The sequence below is a fragment of the Aphis gossypii genome, chromosome 1, assembly GCF_020184175.1.
Source record: "Aphis gossypii isolate Hap1 chromosome 1, ASM2018417v2, whole genome shotgun sequence".
NCBI lineage: Eukaryota > Metazoa > Arthropoda > Insecta > Hemiptera > Aphididae > Aphis > Aphis gossypii.
In genome coordinates, this window is record NC_065530.1 from 34927609 (window position 1) to 34951657 (window position 24049).

At 27.8% G+C, this 24049-nt stretch overlaps 2 protein-coding genes across 4 annotated transcripts; both read right to left on the reverse strand.

Annotated features, from left to right (window-relative positions):
- Positions 1-1777: 1777 nt before the first annotated feature.
- On the reverse strand, positions 1778-8497 carry LOC114129797 (uncharacterized). The gene is made up of 3 exons (XM_027994637.2): positions 8281-8497; positions 4214-5595; positions 1778-2483 (listed from the first exon to the last, which is right to left on the reverse strand). Exons 2-3 carry the CDS (start codon positions 5593-5595, stop codon positions 2237-2239), a joined length of 1629 nt encoding a protein of 542 aa, XP_027850438.1. The 5' UTR covers positions 8281-8497; the 3' UTR covers positions 1778-2236.
- Positions 8498-17854: 9357 nt separating this feature from the next.
- LOC114129796 (uncharacterized) lies at positions 17855-23717 on the reverse strand. 3 transcript variants are annotated; one of them, XR_007603166.1, is made up of 5 exons: positions 23565-23717; positions 22629-23470; positions 19791-20000; positions 18495-18659; positions 17855-18431 (listed from the first exon to the last, which is right to left on the reverse strand). XR_007603166.1 is itself a non-coding variant. In XM_027994635.2 (4 exons), the coding sequence occupies exons 1-4, from the start codon at positions 23571-23573 to the stop codon at positions 18563-18565; spliced, it is 1158 nt and encodes a 385-aa protein (XP_027850436.2). In that variant the 5' UTR covers positions 23574-23717; the 3' UTR covers positions 17855-18562. The 3 variants fall into 3 exon arrangements, 2 of the variants coding, with proteins under 2 accessions (XP_027850436.2, XP_027850437.2); XM_027994635.2 differs by having other exon boundaries at positions 17855-18659; XM_027994636.2 differs by having other exon boundaries at positions 17855-18659; positions 23603-23660.
- Positions 23718-24049: the final 332 nt, after the last annotated feature.

Sequence of the window (24049 nt, forward strand, 5' to 3'; positions counted from 1 at the left end):
TACGTAATATATCATCCCCTTCCTATGTAATCAATTACTTAGCATACATATTATGTTTTTGAACTTTCGCTTGAATGCTACAAATGAAACTATTTATTAATTATTATATTAAATTGCTTAATGAATAATAACAAAAAATAGAAATAATTATAATTTCTATATATTTTATGATAAAAAGATTTCTATGGTATAACCTAGATTATGTTTTATGATTTATTTAATTTTAATTTTGATTCAATATCTTACTGATAAAAATAGATACTAATGTACTATTCAGAAAATATAGCTATATTAATGTAGAATAGTATAGTATTATTATTATTTATTATGTAAGAAAGTTAAAATTTACACAATGAAAGTGTTGATAAACTTTAACAATACAGTACATCTATACATATAATATGACACGATAATATCTAAATAATTAAAACTTACTGAATAACAAAATACTGTTAGTGAATATGAATCGGTTATGATGACTTGTGGCACATTAGCATTTTAAATATAATTAGTTCAAATGTGTACTGACAAGTACAGGCAAAAATGAGTAAAGCAGCATGTATTAAAATTTTGGATAGATGTAAAACATAAAACTTCAAAATTTTTATTTTCGATTTTTGAGATAGGAATAATTTAAACTAAATTAAGTTACTAACATCTATAGCTTTTTGTATATTATTTGATATAAGTACACAAAACACTAAAATTTCGAGAAGGATTCATTTAAGCGTTAATATTTTAATTACACAAAATTTTTTACAGTTTACCTGTAACCTTTTTGTTCCAGTTAAATAATCGAGCTAACCTAGTTGTTTCATGAAACAAAAGTATAAATTATGTATACATATGCATTATGCATATGCAGGTATTAAGTATAGTGTCTAAAAGGTAGGTATATTGAATATAAATAAAATATACTACTCTTATGTTATTGTTAATTTCTTATAGCAGCGTTTCCTTTTTCCTTTTAAAATAACGTTTGAACTCACATATAGCTTATCATAGTCATGGACGCTGAGTCAGCGTCGCTGACTACCACAGTGTCCAACCAATTGATTTATTTTAACAGTCTAGTAAATCCCACCAGTTTAATGTTCTATAATTCTCTGGGTCATATAATAGGAGTGTGTATCAAATTGTATCTTGTTGCTATAGATTGAATGATATGAGTACTTATTATACATTTTACCATAAATTAGTAATCATTATCATTGATTGATTGATGATAAAATTGGTAAATTATGTTAATGATGATCATTATTCATTATAAGGTTTGAATACTAAATGGATTTTTTGCTTAAAATATAAAAACTATTATTTGTAACTTGTAACCAATCAATTGTTTGAATTTTATTTTAGCTTAAATACACTATACTATTGTGTCTAACACATTTATTATATTATGATATAAAGAATTGATTTTTATTAAATATAGTCATTAGCTTACCTATAAATGTATTTTATTAAAATTATTTAAATATGAATAAATTGATATTTTTTAAAAGTTAGCTTTTAAACAAACTGTAGCTATTCTATTTAATTCTGCAGCCTTGCTCCATAGATTATATGCATACAATGTACATTTAACATTGTACAATAAACTAAAAAATAAAAATTAACGTCCTCTGTGAACTGCTCTATTCGTGTATCACGTATACTAAAATTAAAGGTTAAACGATTTTCGTATATATATCATGCTTTTATTCATTTGACATTCGAATTACAATGGATTGTAATTTTTAAATAATATATATACATAATAAAAACAAATATAAAATATTGAACAAAAAATATGTTTTAATTAAATATAAATACAATAAGTAATAACTTATTATAATAAGTTACTTAAAAATGTAAATAATTTTGTATACCTAGGACTTACCTATAGGTATTTAGGTACCTACGATTAAATTTGGCTTTTTTACTTACAAAATTATTTGTGGTGGTTGAAATATAAAACCAATATATAATAATTTAGTATACGATCATAAATACACAATATAACAACGAGTAAAGTATATAATATAATATTAATATATAGGATAACACATTTTTGCAGATGAATAAGTAAGTTACCTATTACATACTTTGAATGATGTAATACATATTTTTTAAATACTTATTATGACCACTATTTAAATTTAAAACTATTTAGGTACAGTTATAATTAAATATTAAATCTAATACTATGTACTAAACTATTTAATTATTTACTATTATAATAATTACAAGGAAACTATATTGTTTTTAGAGTTACTTTAACTTTTCTAATTTTACGATTTGTATATGGTTTTCCTTTTTTGTAATACAACGACCTTCTTTTTCTATTTAGAGGTTTATCTTCTTTTTCAGTTTTCGTGTCTTTGTTTCCTATTTCTTCTGCAGGTTGTATTAAAACTGGTTGATAAGATCTATTTAATGATCGTTGGAACTCTATTATATCATCATTATTTCTCATTTTTACTACGTCATAATCGAGGTACCTGAAATACATGAAATTAGGTATTAATAATTAGATATTGATTAAATGTAATAGGGTTTTAATATTTTTTATTTACAATATTAACTATTAAGACTTAAATGCGAATGGACATTTTGTTATTGATTTATTAACAGTCATTTTATAAATGTTGATGTTAATTTTTACTAAAGTTAAAACTTTAACATTAAAATGTCCTTTTTTCTTTTTTTTTTTCTAATTAATTATTATCAAAGCAATATTATACATATTTTTAATACCTTTATAATATTATATAATAAAATAATTTAATTAATATAATGGATTTTAATTTCTTTTTATGATGGACAATAAATATTGAAATTTTATAAATAGCATAGATAATAATGTTGTTCCAAGTATAAACATTTTTGTATTTTTTTATAAGTTACATATATTTATAAAATTATAAATAATGAAATAGAACTCATAATATATTATTTGAATTGTATGCTATTTTTGGTGTAATAACGTGTAATAATAGTTTCTATTATTTGAAAGAAATAATAATTGATTTAAATTAGGTAATTATATAGAATTAAACCATCACTGATAACTGCATAATATTTAGTTTGATTGAAAATAGAAAACTGATGGAGGCGGATAGTTAAAAGAAAAATGCAAATTATTTCGAAGGAAACACTTTATATGTTTAAACAGTTATAAAGATCAGCCAGCTGATATTTTCTCAAAACTATATTATTTATGCACAGTGCTCTCTCAATAATTTACTTAAACTAGGAGTTATAACTTATAGAAAGCAATAAAAATAGCAAGATGTAACGGTTACTTATTAGTGAATCTATACAAGAATTCAACAGTGGTCCTTATTCTAACGGATGGAAAGTGAAACGTGTCCTGTGTTGTTTAACCGTCAACCACGTTTTCATTTTGATTTCAATGTCATGCTCTGTGTGTTATTCAATACTTTATTTAACCAAAATGTTCAGTCATGCTATCTGTCATTGGTGCTATGGACGTATTTGAACGATTTCTCTGTGATTGTCCAGTTTAGAGGGAGTTGATATTATATCGTCACTTAAATATTTATTCAATTGATTATCCGGAAAAAGTGAAACCCTGATATATTTATGTTTTGTACCTACCTTTTTCTTTTTAATTTTTTTCCGTCATCTCGTCAAAATATTAAATTATTCCACGTGTTTTACTATTTTATTCAGGGAAATGCAAAATTAAACAATATATACATACACACACACATATACAATCAACCATGCGTTATTGTTCATATTACATGCGATTTATGAATGGTATATATAATATTATGTGTGTTTGTAAATAAAGGTGTCGTAATTTTTCGGATTTCAATGAATTGTTGAACTGCTATTGTGTTGTTGGTGCATTATTATGCGTTGTTTAGTCTTACTCAATATTTCAATATATTTTTATTTTTTCACGAATTATGGTTTTACATACCATAAGTTTTTATTCGATTCATAACATATATATATATATATATATAAATATGAACATATTTAATAAGTGTTGCATAAAAGGTTTAATTATCGGGCATATTTCTATTTTTTTAAATTATTATTAAAACAAGATTTAAAATATTGTTCAATAGTTGAATTGATTTGTTTTTGTTGTATCGTGTACAATAATATGAATAACATTTCGAAGTTTTTTAGGTACTATTTAGTTTTAATTAAAGATATTATTTATTATTATTTAAAAAACATTATATCAACTAACCTTCCCACTGCTACTGCACCTAGTCCTAAAGCTGCTCCTCCGGCTACCAAACCCAGTGCAGGTAACAAGATCGATGGCGTGGCTACCATACCAAGCTTTTCTTTGACTACATTAGTGAGTTCACGGTTTCCGTTTCCGAAACCTAAATTCCCTGTAATCTTGTGTGTAGCTTCTACTAATGGATCGACTACGGGTCTCGTTAAATCGGACATCTGATCGAAACTAGTTTTCATTTTATTTTTCATTAGGGTCCAAAACGATGCTTCATCGTTAATATAATAACTAGGGCCATATTTTCCCTGTTTTTCGGGTAAACTATAATGCGGAGTGTATTTCTTAGGAACCTTTACTCTTGACTCTTTTTCTAAACCAGGTTCGAATGCGTAAGGACTCCTATCTGCATGAATATCATGACCAAAATATGAAAGTGCTTGTTGTCTTCTACCGTCTCTTTGATTTTCCTCTATAGCAGCAACAGGAACAGGAACAGGTGGTTCATATTTTGCCGCTTGAACGCCTAATTCTGGATGGGCATATTGCAGAACGGGGGTCCTGGCACTTTCTTCAAACGATAACCTTGACACTGTCTTTGGAGAATATGCGGCAGAATTTGGGAAAACACTTATACTTGGCGCATGTAAAACGCGGGCTTCCATTTTCGGCTCTAACATCCTGGATGTGCGGTCATTTCCTAAAATGTTTCCGTTTATATTTTTTATGTACCCAAGGATCTTATCTGTCATATATTTTTCGTCGTACGTATCTCGTTGTGCCGTAAAATGTTGCTGTTCGTTGTCAATAATAGGCTGTGTTTTTTCTGGCTCAGGTTTTTTTTTATATACTTGCCAAACGCCATTGAACATTGGAGCAACTGGTTTATGTTCTTCTTTTACTACGTGTTGGTTAGTTTTATTTGTATTTGGAACTAAAATACCATTGATAACTCTTGCGTTTCTCCAAACCTGTGTGTCATTTTCATCGTCGGGTTCTCTAACTCCAGTAATAACAGGTATACCGTCGGAATCAACATGAAAAAGACTTCTAGATTTTTTTTCTTCGTCTTTTTGGTTTTTAACATAGACCGAATCCGATCGTATGACTACAGGATCTGGTACTTTAGGTGTATTTCCATTACTTATTGATACCAACTGTAAGTCTGGTTTGGGTGTTGATTCTGTAAATTGCTGTCTACCATCCCGTTTTTTTACAACTATGGTAGCAATATCTCCCGTTCGAGTTTTTACTTCCAATGTTTCCATAGCATCGGGATCTAGATTTCTGGCTACTTTAATAGATGTTCTTGTCATTTGAACATTATTGTTATCGGAAGCACCGTAAACAATAAGAGGTAATATAATAAACAAGAATGATATTTTCCACATCTGAAAAAAAAATTCATATTAAACTATATATTATCGTATATACACGTATATATATTTAAATGTATTTAACAGTTATGCGTTTTATACAATATATTTTTAAATAATCTCAAAATTTATTTAAATTTATATTTCATAATACATATTTAAAAAATCAGGTCAAACATTTAAATGTATTGAATATTATACACTCATAACATTCACAAAACCATAAAAGTGTGTGACATATGTTCAGTTCTATAATTAATATTTTAGATTTACCTATACTAAATTCATTGTCTAGCATTTAACTATGAAAAATATTGATAAATATTAATTCGTTTAGAAAATTATACTTAATTTGTTTGTCCTCATTTTTTTTTTGCAAACCTACTGAACAAAATAATGTTTAAACAAACAGTATAATATTTTAAAGTTTTCCTTTAACGCTCGGCCAATATAAACTCACTCACATAGCCAATAAGCGATATACTACATGTTTATTGAACATATGAACCATAATTTTTTTTAATGCTAAATTCATATATATATATAATTTTATATGACTAACTAGTCGAAAAGAAATAAAACACTATATGATTATTTCATTACATTTAAACGTTCCGAGTGCCATTGACCTTAGAATCGAAGTTTACTTTCCCTTCTGCAACACTTATTCTAGACAGGTCCCAACGGTGAAACGCACTGTTTCGTCTTCTATCTGATTAAATATATGCATGTTCCGAAATAGTATAGCAAAATTAATAAAGGAAATAATTGGAAGGAGAATCTATATTATTGAAAAGCAGATAAAATGAAAAATAACTGTAAGAAAAATAATTTTCATTAGGGCATTGGGCTTTTCAGTTCAATGTTTAAACCTAATGACATTGTAAATATCAGTGGTAATCATGAGTTTCTCACACTTTCACTTAGTTTACCGGATGCTTCCGCCAATGTCACGAACGTTTGTGGTAATTGAAATTAAAAATAATGTATATGTAGCGTGAAAACATACAACTAATCCATGAAACTGTCGTTCTAATCACTTTATCATACTTATTATATTTTATCAATTGAAGAGTACAAAACTATGTTTTTACTTTTTGTAAAAAAACATTTGTTAAATAATATTTAAAATTGTTTATTTATTACAGGTAATTGTAAAAATAATCAGGAGTTTAATCAATTTATTGATATCATACACAGAATAAATATATTAAAATTAATATTCTACAATGGTGAAAATATAAAAAATATAATACTTATAGGGTCGAAGAGCGACAAGGTATTAACACGAAGTAAAAAAGGACATTTTAGTTATTTAAATGCATTATTATTTACAAAACTTAATTATTAAATATAAAAAGAAAGAACATACACAAGAAATATGTATTAAATTGTATCTATACAATATTTTTTTTGTATGCGTATATGTATAAACAATTTAAAACTGTTAAAATTTTTAGATTACTATATAAAAAAAAATCATTGTTAATAAAATGTATTATAAATTATTTATCCCTTTAAATAATTGTACTATACACTAATGAAGTAGGTATGATATAACTCACAAAGATAAATTATAAATATGCAAAGAAAATATAATATAATATTTAATGTATTGTCTTTATAGGAACGTATATCGTTAAGATTGACTGTTAACTTTAATATTATATTTTAATATTATAATATGGTTGTTATTAAAGTTTGTCTTAAACGGAAGTTTATTTTAAAAAACAACGTGAAACATGGGTTAATACGAGAACACGATAATGTCAGTAATGACATAGTACTTACAAAATTATTAAAACGATTTAAACATTTTTTTTTTTTTTATTCTTTTATTAAAATGTGTATATAATCCAATATTATAGTAAGTATTCATGTATTTTCCATTTTAAACAACCGATGTTTAAACAGGTTTTTGTTTCTACCGTTTACACCCCATGGTTTCTATATTAATCGTATTTTTGGGACGTCTAAACCGGTATTGTAAGACATTTAAATAACAGTCTATTGTTACATCGTTTAATTTTTTAACCGTAACAATAATATTATTATAAGTTATAACTATATACTATCTTTGCTTATATGTTTACTTTTATAATAGTACGATTATACCATAATATATAATATAATATCTCATATTTTTTTTGTAGAGGTAGGTATATTATATATTATTTTATCTAAATAAGCATGAATAGCAGTTTTTCGAATATTTTCATTGTTGTTATAAAGATTATGCCTTACAATTTTCTGTTTGCATAATAGGCATCTATACGACAGTAATAAATAAATAAAAGTTTATAATATGAAAGTTAAGTTTGTTACACCAACACACGTGTGTCAAATTGTAAAAATTATAAAGTGTAGGCATCATAATTATAAATAATAACCACCATCCAGATAATTGATGAGTCAAAATAATAAACATGAATTTATTTGGATGCTTAATATATTGTATATTAAGAAGAAATGGAACTTATTATGCTGTAGAATTAATATTACTAACAATGATTAATTAAATTTTACTATACTTTTTCAAGAGCGCCATACGCCCATACGATATTTGTTATACAATAATATTGTTATATTATTAGGTACCTAAGAAACTTATCTTATATTAATATTGTAAATTTTTTAAGAATTCATTTTTAAGAAAACATTATATAAAACATAAATGGATAAATCAAAAACCGAACTTACCTTTTTTTTTCCAATTAGTTTTTATTATCCTTCAAATGCACACGACACTGCGTATTTAGTAAACAAACTCTACCCTACAACGTTAAGTGTACACTGGTTCAGTCTTATCGGAATTTTAGTTTGGTTTTAAAAAGTAAAAATATTCACATTTCACTTTCTACAAGCGGTCGTACCGTACTTACAACAAGCCACACAAGACTAACCCAATGTCGTAGTACTCTAGTCGGTACGCACCGATGCTTTCTTTCACTCATTAACTAATTTCCCCTGCTCTCACGTGGCTCAGTTGCTGTATATCTATATAGAAATATATATGCTACATGATACTATACGCATATTGGTACACCCATTTGTAAGTAACTTATGGCAAACCAATAGGATATGAATGAAATATATTGGTGGGTACAGTATTATTTGTATTGGATAACGTACCAACACGTACCTATATCGTAACCTAACTGGTATGTCATGTAAATATATATTTTTACTAAAATAAATATATACATTTTGAAATTTTCTGGAAATCGTTGTAGTTACACAAACAATTAAGCATATTATTATAATTAAAGAAAATTAAGAATCATTCGATTTAATGTTCATAATGAAAGTAAGAGTTAAGTTAAATTAAAAATTTTAATTTATAAATTATATGAAAAAATAATGGTTATAATAATACTACGACAGTGCAAGAAATTAAAAATTTGAAATTTCATACAATAGAATCCAAAGAATAAGTATGATAAATAAAATAATTAATTATAATTAATAATAACAATCATATAAACTATAAAGTATTGACGATAATTATTTTACACATTAGTTAAACAATATTTTGTATCTATGAAGATTTAAAATATACATTTTTTTTTATGTTCCAAGGAATTATTATATATAAAACTATCACTATACATTCTTTTCTACTTGACAAAAAATTTAAGTTTTATTTTTTTATCTATTATTTAGCTACTTTATTGTATTGCATGTGGTTAAGATGAATTTAACAAATATTTAATCAAGTCATAATTTTAGTTTTTAAGAATAATAGAAATAATTACACTTATTTAATTTATAGTAATACGAGTACATTTACTATTTAGTATTTTAAACAAATTAAACGTCATATTAGTAATATGTTCGATGTAATATCATATTTAAATTCTTAATTCCATTTTATTTACTAAACAATAATTTTAAATCATCATAATCACATTCTATATTTTGCCACATAGGTTAAATAGGTACTTAACATTTTTATTATAAATAAATATTTTTTGAAAATTAAAACCTAATATTCATCTTAACAACAACATTCAAATTAGTTAATTTAGTAACCAATAAATATTAAAATATTTTGAAATTTAGTTTAGGTTAATATATTAAAGTAATGTGTTTAAACAAATTTTTTTAAAAACTTCTATAGAAAACTTACAAAAGTTTTATATTTTTGTTATGCTTTGAAGTATAATATTATACTAATTTATTGATAATTTAAAATTAATTTTGGTATATCATCAGTTATCACTGTCATTTAAAATGATTTCCAATGGTTGTTGTAGTTGTCTACGTTTGTACATGTTTCTAAGTTTCTAACATAATACACAATACAGCGAAGTCATTGCGTTTTTTATTAATGTGTTATTGTAATAGTCTTAGAATTTGAAATTCCGTACCCACTCGACAGTTATTGTAAAAAAGACATATTCTTCCAAAACACATTTACCTATCATCTTGTTTTCACGCCGAAGAAAATACGTTTTTGTGATTTTGACGATTCCCACCTCTCAGTTCATCTTTTTGCATTTGTCGATTTCCACTTAAAACTACTTACAAAGTACTTGCAGTTGAGTGAATGTGCGACTATAATATTATTTGCACGTGTATAATTGTTTATAGCATGTCAACTTGTAAGGCCTACATACAGTGACATTCACACTTCTGTTGAATCATTTGTAAACACGTGAAAGCTAAATTTTCAATGCAATACAAACAACTACCTATAGGGTAATATCAAAATGTACATTTTTGAAGTAGTTTTAAGAAAATATATAATATATTGTATGTATTATAGTATTATACCTATACACTATGTATACACATGATTCACACATTTTAAACAGTCACCATATTGTAATATTATAATAAAAAAAATTAAATTATTATACTATTTTTAAATTTATAATTAAATTGAATTATTTGCTATAATAGATACTTATGTAGGCAATTATGGGGCTAGGTAAATTGAGACAAAACACTATTTTTGTGGTGAACTAAGTCCCAGGTTTAAAAAGGTGTAAGTTAAACCAAGTGTCAGGTTTAAAAAATTTTATGGAGTTTCCATAAATCTAATAATGTTAAAGGTGGTAAATTACTTATTCTTATATCTGTGTGAATTAATTTAGCTAGTACGTTCAATTCTAAATAACACTTACAAACATTAAAGTAGTAATCGTTGAATATCGTTTTTAAGTAGGTAGCTTATAAAATCAGAATTTATGTCCGTCTATTATAAAAATTGTCTTGTTTTGTTCACTTGTTATTGTATCCATTGTGTGACCACAATACTTTTATTATAACAAAGAATTTTAAGCACTATAATTTTGAAGTTGAACGTCTTAACTATAGCATGGTAACTAGTCGTCATGGCTATCATCGATCATAGATAAGTTTTTTTGATAATCAATAAACGGATAATATAATGCGATCATTTTAGTGGTCATAAGGTCTTTCTAAACACTATCAGCAAATTGATAATCGATAGTCACTTATTGATAATTACACATTTAATGTAGAGACTTTTCCTTTTTATGTATATTATCGTTATTTATAATTATAAATTATTTTTTTCAAAAAATTAAAATATATTATTACTCGAGACGTTTTGCCCAACACGTTAAAGTTTTTCGAGCTCAATTTATCTAGCCCTGATATTCATCAAATTATTTGGGACCCACTTTACCACTACCAGTCAATTATTATTACAGATCTGCATAAAGGAAATGTGTTAATGCTCTTATAGTTATAAACAACTTAACAGTATTAGTATGATGATTTATTGATATTAAATACATATTAAGTTTACGACGCATTTAAACCACGGGTTAAGAGTATTAATATTTTACTTCTAATTTCAAGTATAATAACAAATTCTATATAGAAATGTTTTCTTTATTTTAGTAATTTATAAGATACTTAACAACTTGACTCCTGTGAGACTCTTTTCAAAATTGTAACGGGCTTCAATTTCCCGCCACAAGTTTTTTAAAAAAATTCTTCAATAACATGATAAAGTTCTTTTTTATTCTTTGTTTTAAAAATTGTACACAAACAATATTAGCCTTTAAGTGTAGATCTTTCATTGGTTTTTGATTTTTTATAATATGAGATCCTGTATAGCCGTTTAGGGTTACTTAGCACTGCATAATGATTTTTTCCTTGTTATCAAAATATCCCAATAATATTCTTTACTTCAAATATAGAAATTAATTTATACATTTATACATTTAACCGTGGTAGTGTATAATTTAAAAATAGTATCAATAGTTTCAAAATTATTTTAATGACTTCTATGACGACTTGCATTATCAATATTACTTAACGTGGTTTAAAATAGACATTTTTTTATCAATATTAAAACTTAAACTTATTTGAAATATGACTTAATCAGTTAAAAAAAAAAATATAATATATTTTTAGTGTGCTAAAACATTCAAAACAGGCATATAGTGGTATCCACTGTATTACAGAATTACACATTAAAAATCCTTACAAATAAGATTCCCTACCTATGAGAATTCGTTTAATTAAAAAAATATTGTCCTAGATTCCGGGACAATGGATTCCGTATGGATTCCGTATGGAGTCTCATTGCAGGCAATTAAAGTTTTCCAATACAACCTTGGCAGTCAAGTTTTTAAAATGTAATTAAATTATAGGTATTTATAACTAAAAAAAGCATTCGAATCAAAGTATAATATTATTTGATATAATCATTTTATTTTTATTCTTTTTCTTAAAGTAATTTAACAATATAATAATCATTTATTATTAATTAGCATAGTATATTAAAAATGAAAACCAAGTCGAAAATTTTACTTAATTTAATTATAAATAAAAAATAGGCACAACAAATTTGAAAGCATATTTTTTTGAATATTTATTTAATATTTAATTGATTTTTTTAAATTTTTAATCTGAAATTTATAGGTATCTATTTAAAGTTCATGAAAGTAGGTATTATTTTATCGGGAAGTCAGTTAGTCAGTCAATATCTTTAGCCGCAAGCACTTAATCTATAAAAACCAAATTTGGGTGTATACCACATATTTTTATAATAGTTTTTTCTATACTGCGTATGGCAAAAGGTGAATGTTTGACAAACTTATAATTATATAAAATGTGGCTTATAGGTTCAAGTGTTGGTGGTTTGGATGAATTCTCAGATAACAACAAAAGGGTAAGTACCTTGGTACTTTTTGTTGAAAATTCAAATATTATTAATTGTTATAATCGCGCAAATATTTATAACAGTATAAGAACATAGATAATATTATGACTACCGTGCAAATATTATAGATTTAACTAAGTGCGTGACTAAAGATCAAAAGATACAAAGTAAACAAACATCGATTTTTTGTTTCTATGATGTGGTTGTGTAAAAACTACCTATAATAATGAATATAGCTTAAAGGTTAACTGATTTGATTTATTAAATGTAAATTTGAAAAATCGACAAATTATTGTACTCTCACTTATATATCATTATATAATTTAAATCTAGTGTCAACTACAAAACTTAATTTTTCGGTAGAATATCTTTAATAATATATACAGTCGACTCTCGATATATACCCTCTATAGCAAGTTTATACACTCTATGGCAAATATATACCATCTATGGCTAATATATACCTCTATGGCAAGTTTATACACTCTATGGCAAATATATATACCATCTATGGCTAATGTATACCTCTATGGCAAATATATACACTCTATGGCAAATATATACACTCTATGGCAAATATATACCTCTATGGCAAGTTTATACACTCTATGGCAAATATATACACTCTATGGCAAATATATACCCTCTATGGCAAATATATACCATCTATGGCTAATATATACCTCTATGGCAAATATATACCTCTATGGCAAGTTTATACACTCTATGGCAAATATATACCCTCTATGGCAAATATATACCATCTATGGCTAATGTATACCATCTATGGCTAATATATACCTCTATGGCAAATATATACCATCTATGGCAAATATATACCTCTATGGCAAATATATACACTCTATGGCAAATATATTATACACTCTATGGCAAATATATACCTCTATGGCAAGTTTATACACTCTATGGCAAATATATACACTCTATGGCAAATATATACCCTCTATGGCAAATATATACCTCTATGGCAAATATATACACTCTATGGCTAATATATACCTCTATGGCAAATATATACCATCTATGGCTAATATATACCTCTATGGCAAATATGTACATAAAAATATTTAAAAACAAATTATTGAAAAAATTTAACATTTTGAACGTAAGAAAATATTTACATATAGCGTTTTCGATTTGACGCACTTTTTGCACTCAGTGCAAAAATGTATTCGATTTAACCAATATTCAGAGAACTGGTGCGGTGTTTTGTATTCGATTTAATTGCACTGACAACACTGGTGTGCACTCAGTGCGCATTATTTGCACCACCGATTTTGTCAGTGCAATGAGTGCATTATATAAATATGAACCGTTTTTCTCGATAACAGGGAACATTATAATCTAATTTCCTATTTATCATTTTGATTTATATTATAACATTCTATATTATTATTCCACTACCTACAAAGACTGGATTTATTTTTTTGAAAATAATAACGGTCCAATTTTTAGCTACCAAACAAATTTTTACACGGCCCACCAAGATTTTCACGGTAAGTCTCTAATTAAATTCGGGCCTATATGAAAACTACTTACGTCAAATGTTTTAACATCAGAATCGGACGACATTCTAGAAACTATTGTAGGAAGTACCTATCTACTGACAAAATATATTTAAAAAAAAAAAATGTGAAATAATTTCAAATTTCAATAAAATATTAATGCAAAAATAATAATACAAAATCCGGCGCTCCTATTTAGAATTTTCTTTCTTTCCAAGTCGATTATATTTTGTTTTCAATGATAACATAAAAATGTATTCGATTTGTAAAAAACTAGTGCAAGTGTGGTGCAACACTCGTTCAGTGCCAGTGGAATTTCAGTGCACACTATTTTGTCAAATCGAAAACGCTAATAATTTCTCGGACTAAAATGAAAACAATTTTCAAAATGAATTTTTGTTTTTGCTTAAAATATTTAAAATGAATTTATTTAAACTATTTATGCTTTAGAAAAAAACGCAAATAAAACAATATTCTTTGATCATGTACATATCTACACTAAGTTCAATAATTTTATTCTCAATTATTTTGTTACATGTATAGAAAGTTGTATCACCTCCAGTGAAATTCCAAGACGGCGGGACAGCCAAACAACTGTGGAATTCCTTAAATTACTCAATTACATTTAAGTGTAATACTAAAGATATCGATGGGTTGTATTTACGTATAGCATAAAATAACAACATAAAACTATATAATTCTAAATTATTTATACAAAAAAAATGTATTTTAAATAACATTGACGTTAATTTAAGTTAATTTTTACAGTTATTATATACAATTTTCACGAAAGTCAGAGATAGAAAACAATTAGTGCACTGACATCCTCTAAAATTTCTCAATCATTGATAACCACATGTATTTATTTAATAAAACTATATATTTATTTAAAATGTGTGCGTTACTTAAATGACTATGTAAATACTCAGTAATTGTATGTTATTTCTCAATTTTTATGTACAAAAATGGCATGTCTTTTACCGGTATATATTGGTGAATTTGATTTTAAATTTATGTATTATTGATAATGTTTAAAACATTAAAACAACAGATTTAATTAAGCCGTGTTAAATATAATGAATAGTATATAATATACTACAACAAAGAGTTTATATTACATAGTTTATTTAGGTACGGTTAAAATAATAATTTTTATGAACCAGAATACCAGGTAGTTTAGTAAAAATTAAAAATCGCATGTTTTTGATAGTTTATGTTTTTATAATATTTTTTACATAAATTAAGTTAAAAAGTAGTTGACCTTTAATAATTAATATTATACTTTTTATTTATTTTACGCAAAATAACGAGAAAAAATTATCATTTTATACATAACTATATGTTGTAAGATTGTCTTTAAAAAATAATTAAAAATAATATGTAAGTAGGTATTTATTATAATTATATTCAGAAAGTTGTTTAGAGAATACATCGCTGTCTTTGTATAACAGTATATAAATAATAATATATAACCATACACAAAACAATGGTATAGCCGGTGTACTATGTAGGCAAACGTAAAACATAATAAATAGATTTTGACGAATATTACAAAACTAATAATTTATTGAATATCAATAAGTATTGTTTAGATTACAAGACATCCTTACGAATATATATATATGTACACATTATGGTTTTTCTATGCACCTGTGTGATTTTCAATGACTTAGCTAAAAGGAATATTACATGAGTTCAAGATTATCTTTAAAACGTATTACACAATTAATAAGCATATCGGTAGGTAATAAATAAGACATTACAGTTCATAATATGAGTATTTATTCTGGGACCGACGCGAAAGTCAATGTAAATTAAGTAATGACTAAAGCGTGAAACATTAATGCATAGAAATATTGTAGTCAACGAGACAATATAATGACGGAGATCCGAGTCACCGAGTTTTTGAGTTTAGTACTGACTTCAGAGGCCACTCTAATCGCCGTCTCTCTTCCCCGTCCAGAATCATAATTCATCATCAAATAAGTAATAACTATTATCAATATATAAACATAACATAAAATCTGTCTGTCAAATATTACAAAGAAAAAATATCTATCACTCGATGAATTAGGTGGGTTTTACACCGAATGTATTTAAATAATTTGAAGAGCGGAGAGATTATAATTCAAGGTTTGTCGAAAGACGAGTTATTATTTTTACTTTTTTACCGTTTAAATAAGTAAAATTAGGAATGCGTTGGTTTAAAATGTGCTTTTTAACTTGTGTTTAATTTTAAACTGTTTTTTTTTTTTTTATTTGAGAATTAACCACTAAAAAATGTTTTTTAAGAACATGATGTGAGGTTTTTTAAATTTTAAAAGAGGATTTTTTTTTTTAATTCGATGATTATTTATTACTTTCAAATATTAAATATAATATCAAAACATTATTTTTCACCAAGGTGATTGATGCGAGACGAGTGCTACTATCTGTATATCCTGCTCAACTTTTTCTTATTTTCCCCTCGATTTTCACATATTTTTAAAAAATATCCTTACTATTAAAGAGCAAGGTATTGACTTTTTATATAGTGAAATTAAGTATACTTATCCAATTTCGAATCCATATATGCAATTTTTTAAAGACAGTATTTTTCTTAGTTACCTAATTAAAAACAAATGTTTGCCAATATAAGTTTTAATTTCTATGTATAATATTATGTTTCACTTTGCCAAAAATATAAAGAATATAATACAATTATAAAATAAATATCTTACTGCATCAATAGATAATGTTTAATTCGTGTAAAAGAAAAATACGAGTATATTACTATTGGTAGTACGATTCACGTATACCTACAATACTATGTAACATTTTAAAACTTTCGAAATGTATTTTGTAAAATAAAATGCTTAATTAAAAATAATAGAAAAAAAGAAAAAAAAATATTTTTTAATCGACAATAATAGAATGATGATGAGACGGCGTATAAAATTTGCTGAATATACCTATATTGAACGTTCTATTAAAATTTTTTTAAAAGATTTAACATCAACCTTAATATGCACTTGCATAGTACACATGGAAAGATATTAAATCATAACATAAAATCTACAATGTCCGAAGAGAGAGGAATGTACTTATAATCGCTGGAGAGTTATTTAATTTCGCAGTTAAGTATGTCTGCGCGTGTTGCTCTTCGGTTTTACTTTTTCGTGCTACTTACATTAAATACGCTAGACTCCGTTAAACGTTTTATCTAAACGATCGACAGACGAAATCGAATTTATGTGCATATGAAAATGTATACAACCGCATTGCATTGTATGACGTGTATAGTGTATAATATACTCGTTTGGTAATAAATTGAAATATTTGTGTCAAGTATGAATACTATTCGTTTGGGATTTTGAAGTTAAAATCGTGTCATAATAATTATACTGTATTTGTTTATATAGAAGCGTTATGAAAAAAATTCAAATCACTGACGATTTTGAGTTGACCAAAAAATATGAAGCCTTATGACAGTTTGATAGGTATTATTATTTTTAATCGATGAATACGGTTTGCGAAATGTGACTGTCAGGTGGATTAATATTAAATGCTTTAAAGCGAAAAAAATGTACAATATACCTAATATTAACTCACAATATTCTTCGTCTATAAGTATAAATAGTATAATATATAATAACGTTTAATAATATATATTTACATAATACAACACTAAAATGCAAATAATTTATCCATTTTTGGGCCAAATGGTATAATATAATATATTGCGAGAAAAACCACGATTTTCGAATTTCCATTAGGTTTGAGTTTTGTAATAGAAAACATTGAACGTAGGTATCTACCGTTTTTAAAATATGTATTACTATAATATACGCATATGCGTATAATATAAATCGCATCAAAAGTGTGCCTATATGTTATGTGATGCCTGTTCTTCTGACTATGATCGAGGATCGCGTCAAAAGCCACAAAAGAAAGCGATATCCGTTATGTATGAGAATGTGTCATCAACCACATTCTTAGACGAAATTCATCCAGCAGATTAAATTTTTTATTATTATTTATTTATGGTTACCGTGGAACGAAAGTTCGCCCAGGGCCAAGTCAACTTCCGATAACCAGCCATTAAAACGTGTCTGCATTCCGTGCATTAATGGAATTCTCGCGGTCCGAACGGTATACATATAAAAATTGTGGTTATCGTGTTGATATTACAAAAAATGTACCTATATACATACAAGCTACCAGGTATATTATATTATTATTATTATTATTGCAGACAGTACTACCTATATATAATAATATTATATGTATATACTATATAATATGTACAGCACAACAGCGACGCCCAGCCTGTTCAATCACTGCAAACGAATACTTGACACGATTCCGGGTCTGCGGACGCGGCTGTGTTTGCGATTTCCACCATCGCCGGGCTATTGTCCGCGGTCCAACTGAAAATAGTAAGACGATAATAATATGTGTCCATAACTTTACACTGCGGCTAATGATGTGATACCTTTACTATAAAGATGTCACACTCGTATAGTATTTCGTCTCCGTCCTACGAACGTACAACGTGTCAAACTTATACGTTATATTATATTATACGTATATACGTTTAATCGAACCGACTTGGTGTTGTTGGCCTTATATTATTGCAGTGAATCAATTTATTATCAAACTTAAAAGGCAAGAAAGTTCAGTAGGACTCATCTGTATGATAGTGTGTGCGTTGGTTTTTTATGATGTTTAAATTTGTAAGCGGGTTAGATGAGCATATGTAAACTATTCGTGTTTTACAATATTGTGTATGCGATTTGCTAGGAAATTAAAATATCGTAAAAATATCAACATAAAAATACTGCAGAAAGTATTGTTATCTTAAAGTTTGTTAATAGGTTTCTCTAATATATATATATATTTACTCTAATACGTATTTTATAGCTAACAACACAATATTGGTTCCGCTAAACACAAATTTGCTCTGTTGTACGTGTGTGAAATGGAAACGACATAATATTATGCAGATGTGCGCGTGTGTCGTGCACTTAGTCGTTGTGTCAATTTTTTAAATGTACGCATATTATATAATGTCAACTACAGTCACCATGGCCACAGGTTATTCCACTGATAACATTGTACATGAATAATCGGAAAAATACGATGGTCCGCCATGGTAAAATTATTATTCAAGTCCTATAATTAATGTTTTGATTCAAACGTGTGGGCCAATGACGATAATATGTTATTGAATCTTAGTTGTAGGTGTCTACCATAAATTCTTATTATTACAGTCGGCATTCAATTTTCGATTAAAATTATTTTAACTTACCTACTGTTAAATATAAATGTTTGCCATTTTTTAAGAAATATAATTATTTATTATTTATAAATGCATGGTATTTATTACTCATTATTTGTAAGTAGTGTGCATCTATTTTATGTTTCACTTTATATGATAATAAATAATAATACATAGGTATAGTCGACTAATGACGTAGATATATACGTAATATATCCACGTTATCAATATTATTTATTTCATAGTCGGAGTTGGTGTATAAATATTTAATTAATCTTACTTTAACTTATAGTTTTGATGCAGAGTTTCCAGTTCACTATGCGAATAGTTACTCTTTAGGGTTTCGCATATTTTCTTTTTTAAACAATCGTTTAAATATCCAGGCGATTTGTCTTCTCCGTCAATTTTTGATCCCGGGCTCATCTCTCTTAATGCCTTATACCTACCAGTAATAATATTTGGACTGAATGTTGTCGAATTCTTTTGGAACCTAAATCAATGGTAAATATATTATAATATTATTATTTTAAACGCAGGCAATAATATTTTGCGTATACATAAACATATAACAACTTTGAACTTTTCTAAATTGAAACGTTTGGCCATAAGCAATATTTATATGTAATGTAAAAAATAGTTTCACCTTTCAACTTAATCTTTTTCGAAACATTATTGTACTCTTCTAGCACATAATAATATAATATAAACCTTATTTGTTTTTAAAAAAAATATATGTATATGCATGTATACTATAATATATAATAAGCGCACTACTGAACGTATTCTAAAGAAATTATTTCGAATATTTAGACAGGAAACACGTCAAAACCGTATTGCAAGTAATTGTGCAGGTAAAGGTGATTACTGATTAGTCTGCGTTCAAACTTTAATACGTCGGAGCGTGGAAATTAATCGTATCTACCATAATATCTATGCGCTCTAATAACGTAACTGAAGGATCCTGTAGCGAAATGAATAATAATATTATACTAATCTAACCGAGTGTATATATAATGCTGTTGCAGTGCATACAAACGTCAGTGATCGTCCAATTTTAGAAATATTTCCAAAAAAAAAAAACTTGTGTCTAATTAGTTGTTTTCACTTTTTAGGCCATGGAATTCGATAATAATCTATGGACAAGTGCTGCACGTGCGCGCGCCATGAGAACATAATTCGAATAGACGAATTATGATTGTTTAATATAATAGAGACCGTCGACCGTCAAACATGGTTCCACGGTAGAATGCATCTACACAGTAATATCGCATAGACAACGAGTACTAACGAGATGAAAATAATATTAATTAATAATAATAATAGTAGTAAACTTGCGAGCTAAACGTGAGTAAGTAGACAAACAAAACACACTTAGTGGCTTAGTGTCTGTAAGTCACAACAATGACCTTTGTACAATCAAAGATTTCTCTACAGGTATCGGCGGTCGGGTGTAGTCCATAAGACCTGCATAAGTTTTCACGTGCGTATACAGGATGATTCTCCGTTCCCCTCTTATTTCCTCTTTTCTTCAATAATAATATTATTGTCATTTTTGGAATTTTCAAATATATTTAGATAAGTTTTTTTAAATTTTTATAAGTTTTTAAAAATTGAGTTTTTGCTTAAATTAAGGAGTGTCCTGTAGATATACAAACTTTAGGCTTTTTAAATGTGACCTTCATTTTCTACCGTGAATATTATTTAGTAGACATTTATTTTTATTTTTGCAAACGGTCCAAATACAGTATAATAAATACTAGATCAATTAGGTACATATTATTACATCTATTTCATATTTTTGTAATACTATTTTTAAAGTATAGTAATAATCGTAATATAAATATTTCAATAACTAAAACATTATACTCGTAACTCGTTTAAATTTTAAATTGTGTACAAAAATATTTTCAAAAAAATTATTCACTAAATAATTTACGGTAAAAACGAGATATATTTGTTTGAAAAAAACAAATATTTATATCGCTACAGGATACGCCTTATACGCGAGTATTACAAACATTCTACAGTTAAATTCTATGAATCAGAAGTTGAATAAATTTACTATTACAAGAATAAATGGGGGTGAGGAGAGTGAGCGCGCGATGAGTATACTTATCGTGAATCACGTTGTTTAGTAATAAATCGGAAGACAATAATATTATTATTGCATAACTATACCATAAAGGTACCACATAAAATATGTGTGTGCTGTTGGCCCAATACATTATTTGTTCGCGATATTATATTATTTTAATCTCTCGTTTTTATCGAATCGCATCCACACACACACATACACACACACTAACGTAATACATTCAGTAACCATAGGAAAGGAGAAGCTATATATGCGTGTATTATGGGTGCCGCGATGGATTGTGTTATCGTTGTCAGTTCGTCGTGTGTGCGTATATTTTATATATATATACAGTATACGCGTAAAGCCGAGACGCTTTCACCCGCACGAAACGTCATCGTGGCGCGGAGTCTCCCGATTAGAGAGAATGGTTTACTTGGTCGTCGTCGGGCTGTGCGATCTACCGTATAAGGACACACTTTTCACCGGGTGCAGTTATTCGCGATCATGAGCACTGCGTATAGATTTCCCCTTTCCCCGCCCCGTTTTGTATATCCGAACCAGCCGCACGTATTTTATACATATATATTTAAGTACATTGGGTTGGTCGCTGCAACGGAGTATATACGTATATTATATACATAATAATATATCAATGATGACAAAGTAGAAAAACATAGAATAAGAGCTACCAAAAATGGAGTCGACGTCGGGTCATGATGCGGTTAAGTTAGGTTAGGTCGTTTAAGCTATATACGAACACCGTTTTACGCAAGACAACGCTGTACGAAACTATATGCGGCAGAAATCGCAACGCTCGAGAAAAGTCGGACTCGGATTTTCACGGAAGCGCACTGTACCTACGCGTTGTCGCCATGATGCGTGTAGACATAAAATCGTTAGTTTGTGCAGATTTGCACCAATAAGTATGATAACATTGAAATTTACCTAATACATAGATGTATAGTATGTATACATCATATTTGTTGTTTACAAGCAACTCACTTTCGTCTAACCAAATTTAATATATTAACATTTACTTACTGGTAGGGGTATTGCTTGGAATCCACTTTGATAACGGTCGGCGGAAAAGAAGCGAGCAACAGACCAACCGGCAGGATAGTGGCCAACACCTTGAGCATGCTCTTCCAAGGGTCTTTTTTATGAGACGTGACGCTGTGATAAACTTTTGGCGGTCCGTGCATTATGTCCGAATATTGTGACATCTCGTTCACATGGTATTTGCCGAAATGCCTTTCGTAGAAGTTGTCGTAAGCGCTGGCATGCTGTGCCCCGCCGAAATCGTGTTTCATCGGCTTGGACTGCGGTTGAGGTGAGACTTCGGCGAACGTATGCGGGCCCCTGGACTCCGGTCCGTTTGATCGATTGTCGGGATGTGAATATTGGGAATAATGTTCTTGAGAAGCTTGGGGGAAAACTACATTACTTTCGCTAGATTTCGGTGGTAATTGGTACGTCTGTTTATTGGGTCTTGCGAAGTATTCGGGTTTATGGAAAATTTCGTGCGTGAATTGTGGACTAGGCCTTTCGAATATAGGATTACCGTCGGGCCTATAATAATTGCTGGGCTTGAAGTCTTCGAAAACCACACTCGGTTTGTACGACGAAAAGTTAACGGACGTTTGAACTGAAACCGCAGTGGCTTCGGTAACTAGTGAAATTTTTTCAAAACTTTTGGTCTCTTCGGTAACTCGTGAAATTTTTTCCAAACTTCTGGTTTCTTCGGTAACTCGTGAAAAGTTCTTGGTGTTTTCGATGGTATTTTCGGTGGTAGTATCGGTCGTCTCTGTTGTAGTAAATACGTCTACGTCGAGCTGTGGCATCTGATGAGAATGACAGACGAAGATCAATAGCCAAAGTAAAACCTGTAAACATGCGAAATACAGGTTCTTATTATTGCAAATTACCAACATCGTATTCAATTGTTACTATAATGTAGTTTTACAACATTATACTTGCCTTTTTCATTTTTCCAAATAATGATCACATAATATTACCTATTTCAGTATTTGGGCGCTTATTGCTCCTTTACGTTGTCGCTCATCGCATTCGAATGAGATAAATGACAGAATTTTATATTATTTCAAGAAGATCATGCATATTGTTCATACTCAAGACACGGAAGAGTGTACAAATTAGGCAAATGTTATAGCATATTTTAATAACAACAGAGTTACATTTTAATGGGACATTATTCACTTTCTTTTAATTTTATGTAATTATTTTTATTGTCTCTTTAGTGGTACAGAATATGACGTATTACACATGATGTAACTTTATCACTAATATTATCACTGTAAGTACTGTTGTATAGTAATTATTTTAAAACGCTTAGTACACTCATTTAATTGTGTGCACGCATTTTGTTATTATTGTCCTATTCAAGGAAGGAAGACGCACATTGTTTACCGCGCAAGTAAACATAATTGAAATGTATGTACTTA

What these genes read in the sequence shown, in the direction of transcription:
- LOC114129797 (XM_027994637.2), bottom strand. Translation starts at nt 5,595, where the DNA reads ATGTGGAAAATATCATTCTTGTTTATTATATTACCTCTTATTGTTTAC. An exon ending in GGTGCAGTAGCAGTGGGAAG is followed by an intron (nt 2,484 to 4,213) that starts GTTAGTTGATAT and finishes CATGTATTTCAG; the next exon opens with GTACCTCGATTATGACGTAG.
- LOC114129796 (XM_027994635.2), bottom strand. An exon ending in TCCAAGCAATACCCCTACCA is followed by an intron (nt 20,001 to 22,628) that starts GTAAGTAAATGT and finishes CCATTGATTTAG; the next exon opens with GTTCCAAAAGAATTCGACAA. An exon ending in CATCAAAACTATAAGTTAAA is followed by an intron (nt 18,660 to 19,790) that starts GTAAGATTAATT and finishes TACTATTTTCAG; the next exon opens with TTGGACCGCGGACAATAGCC.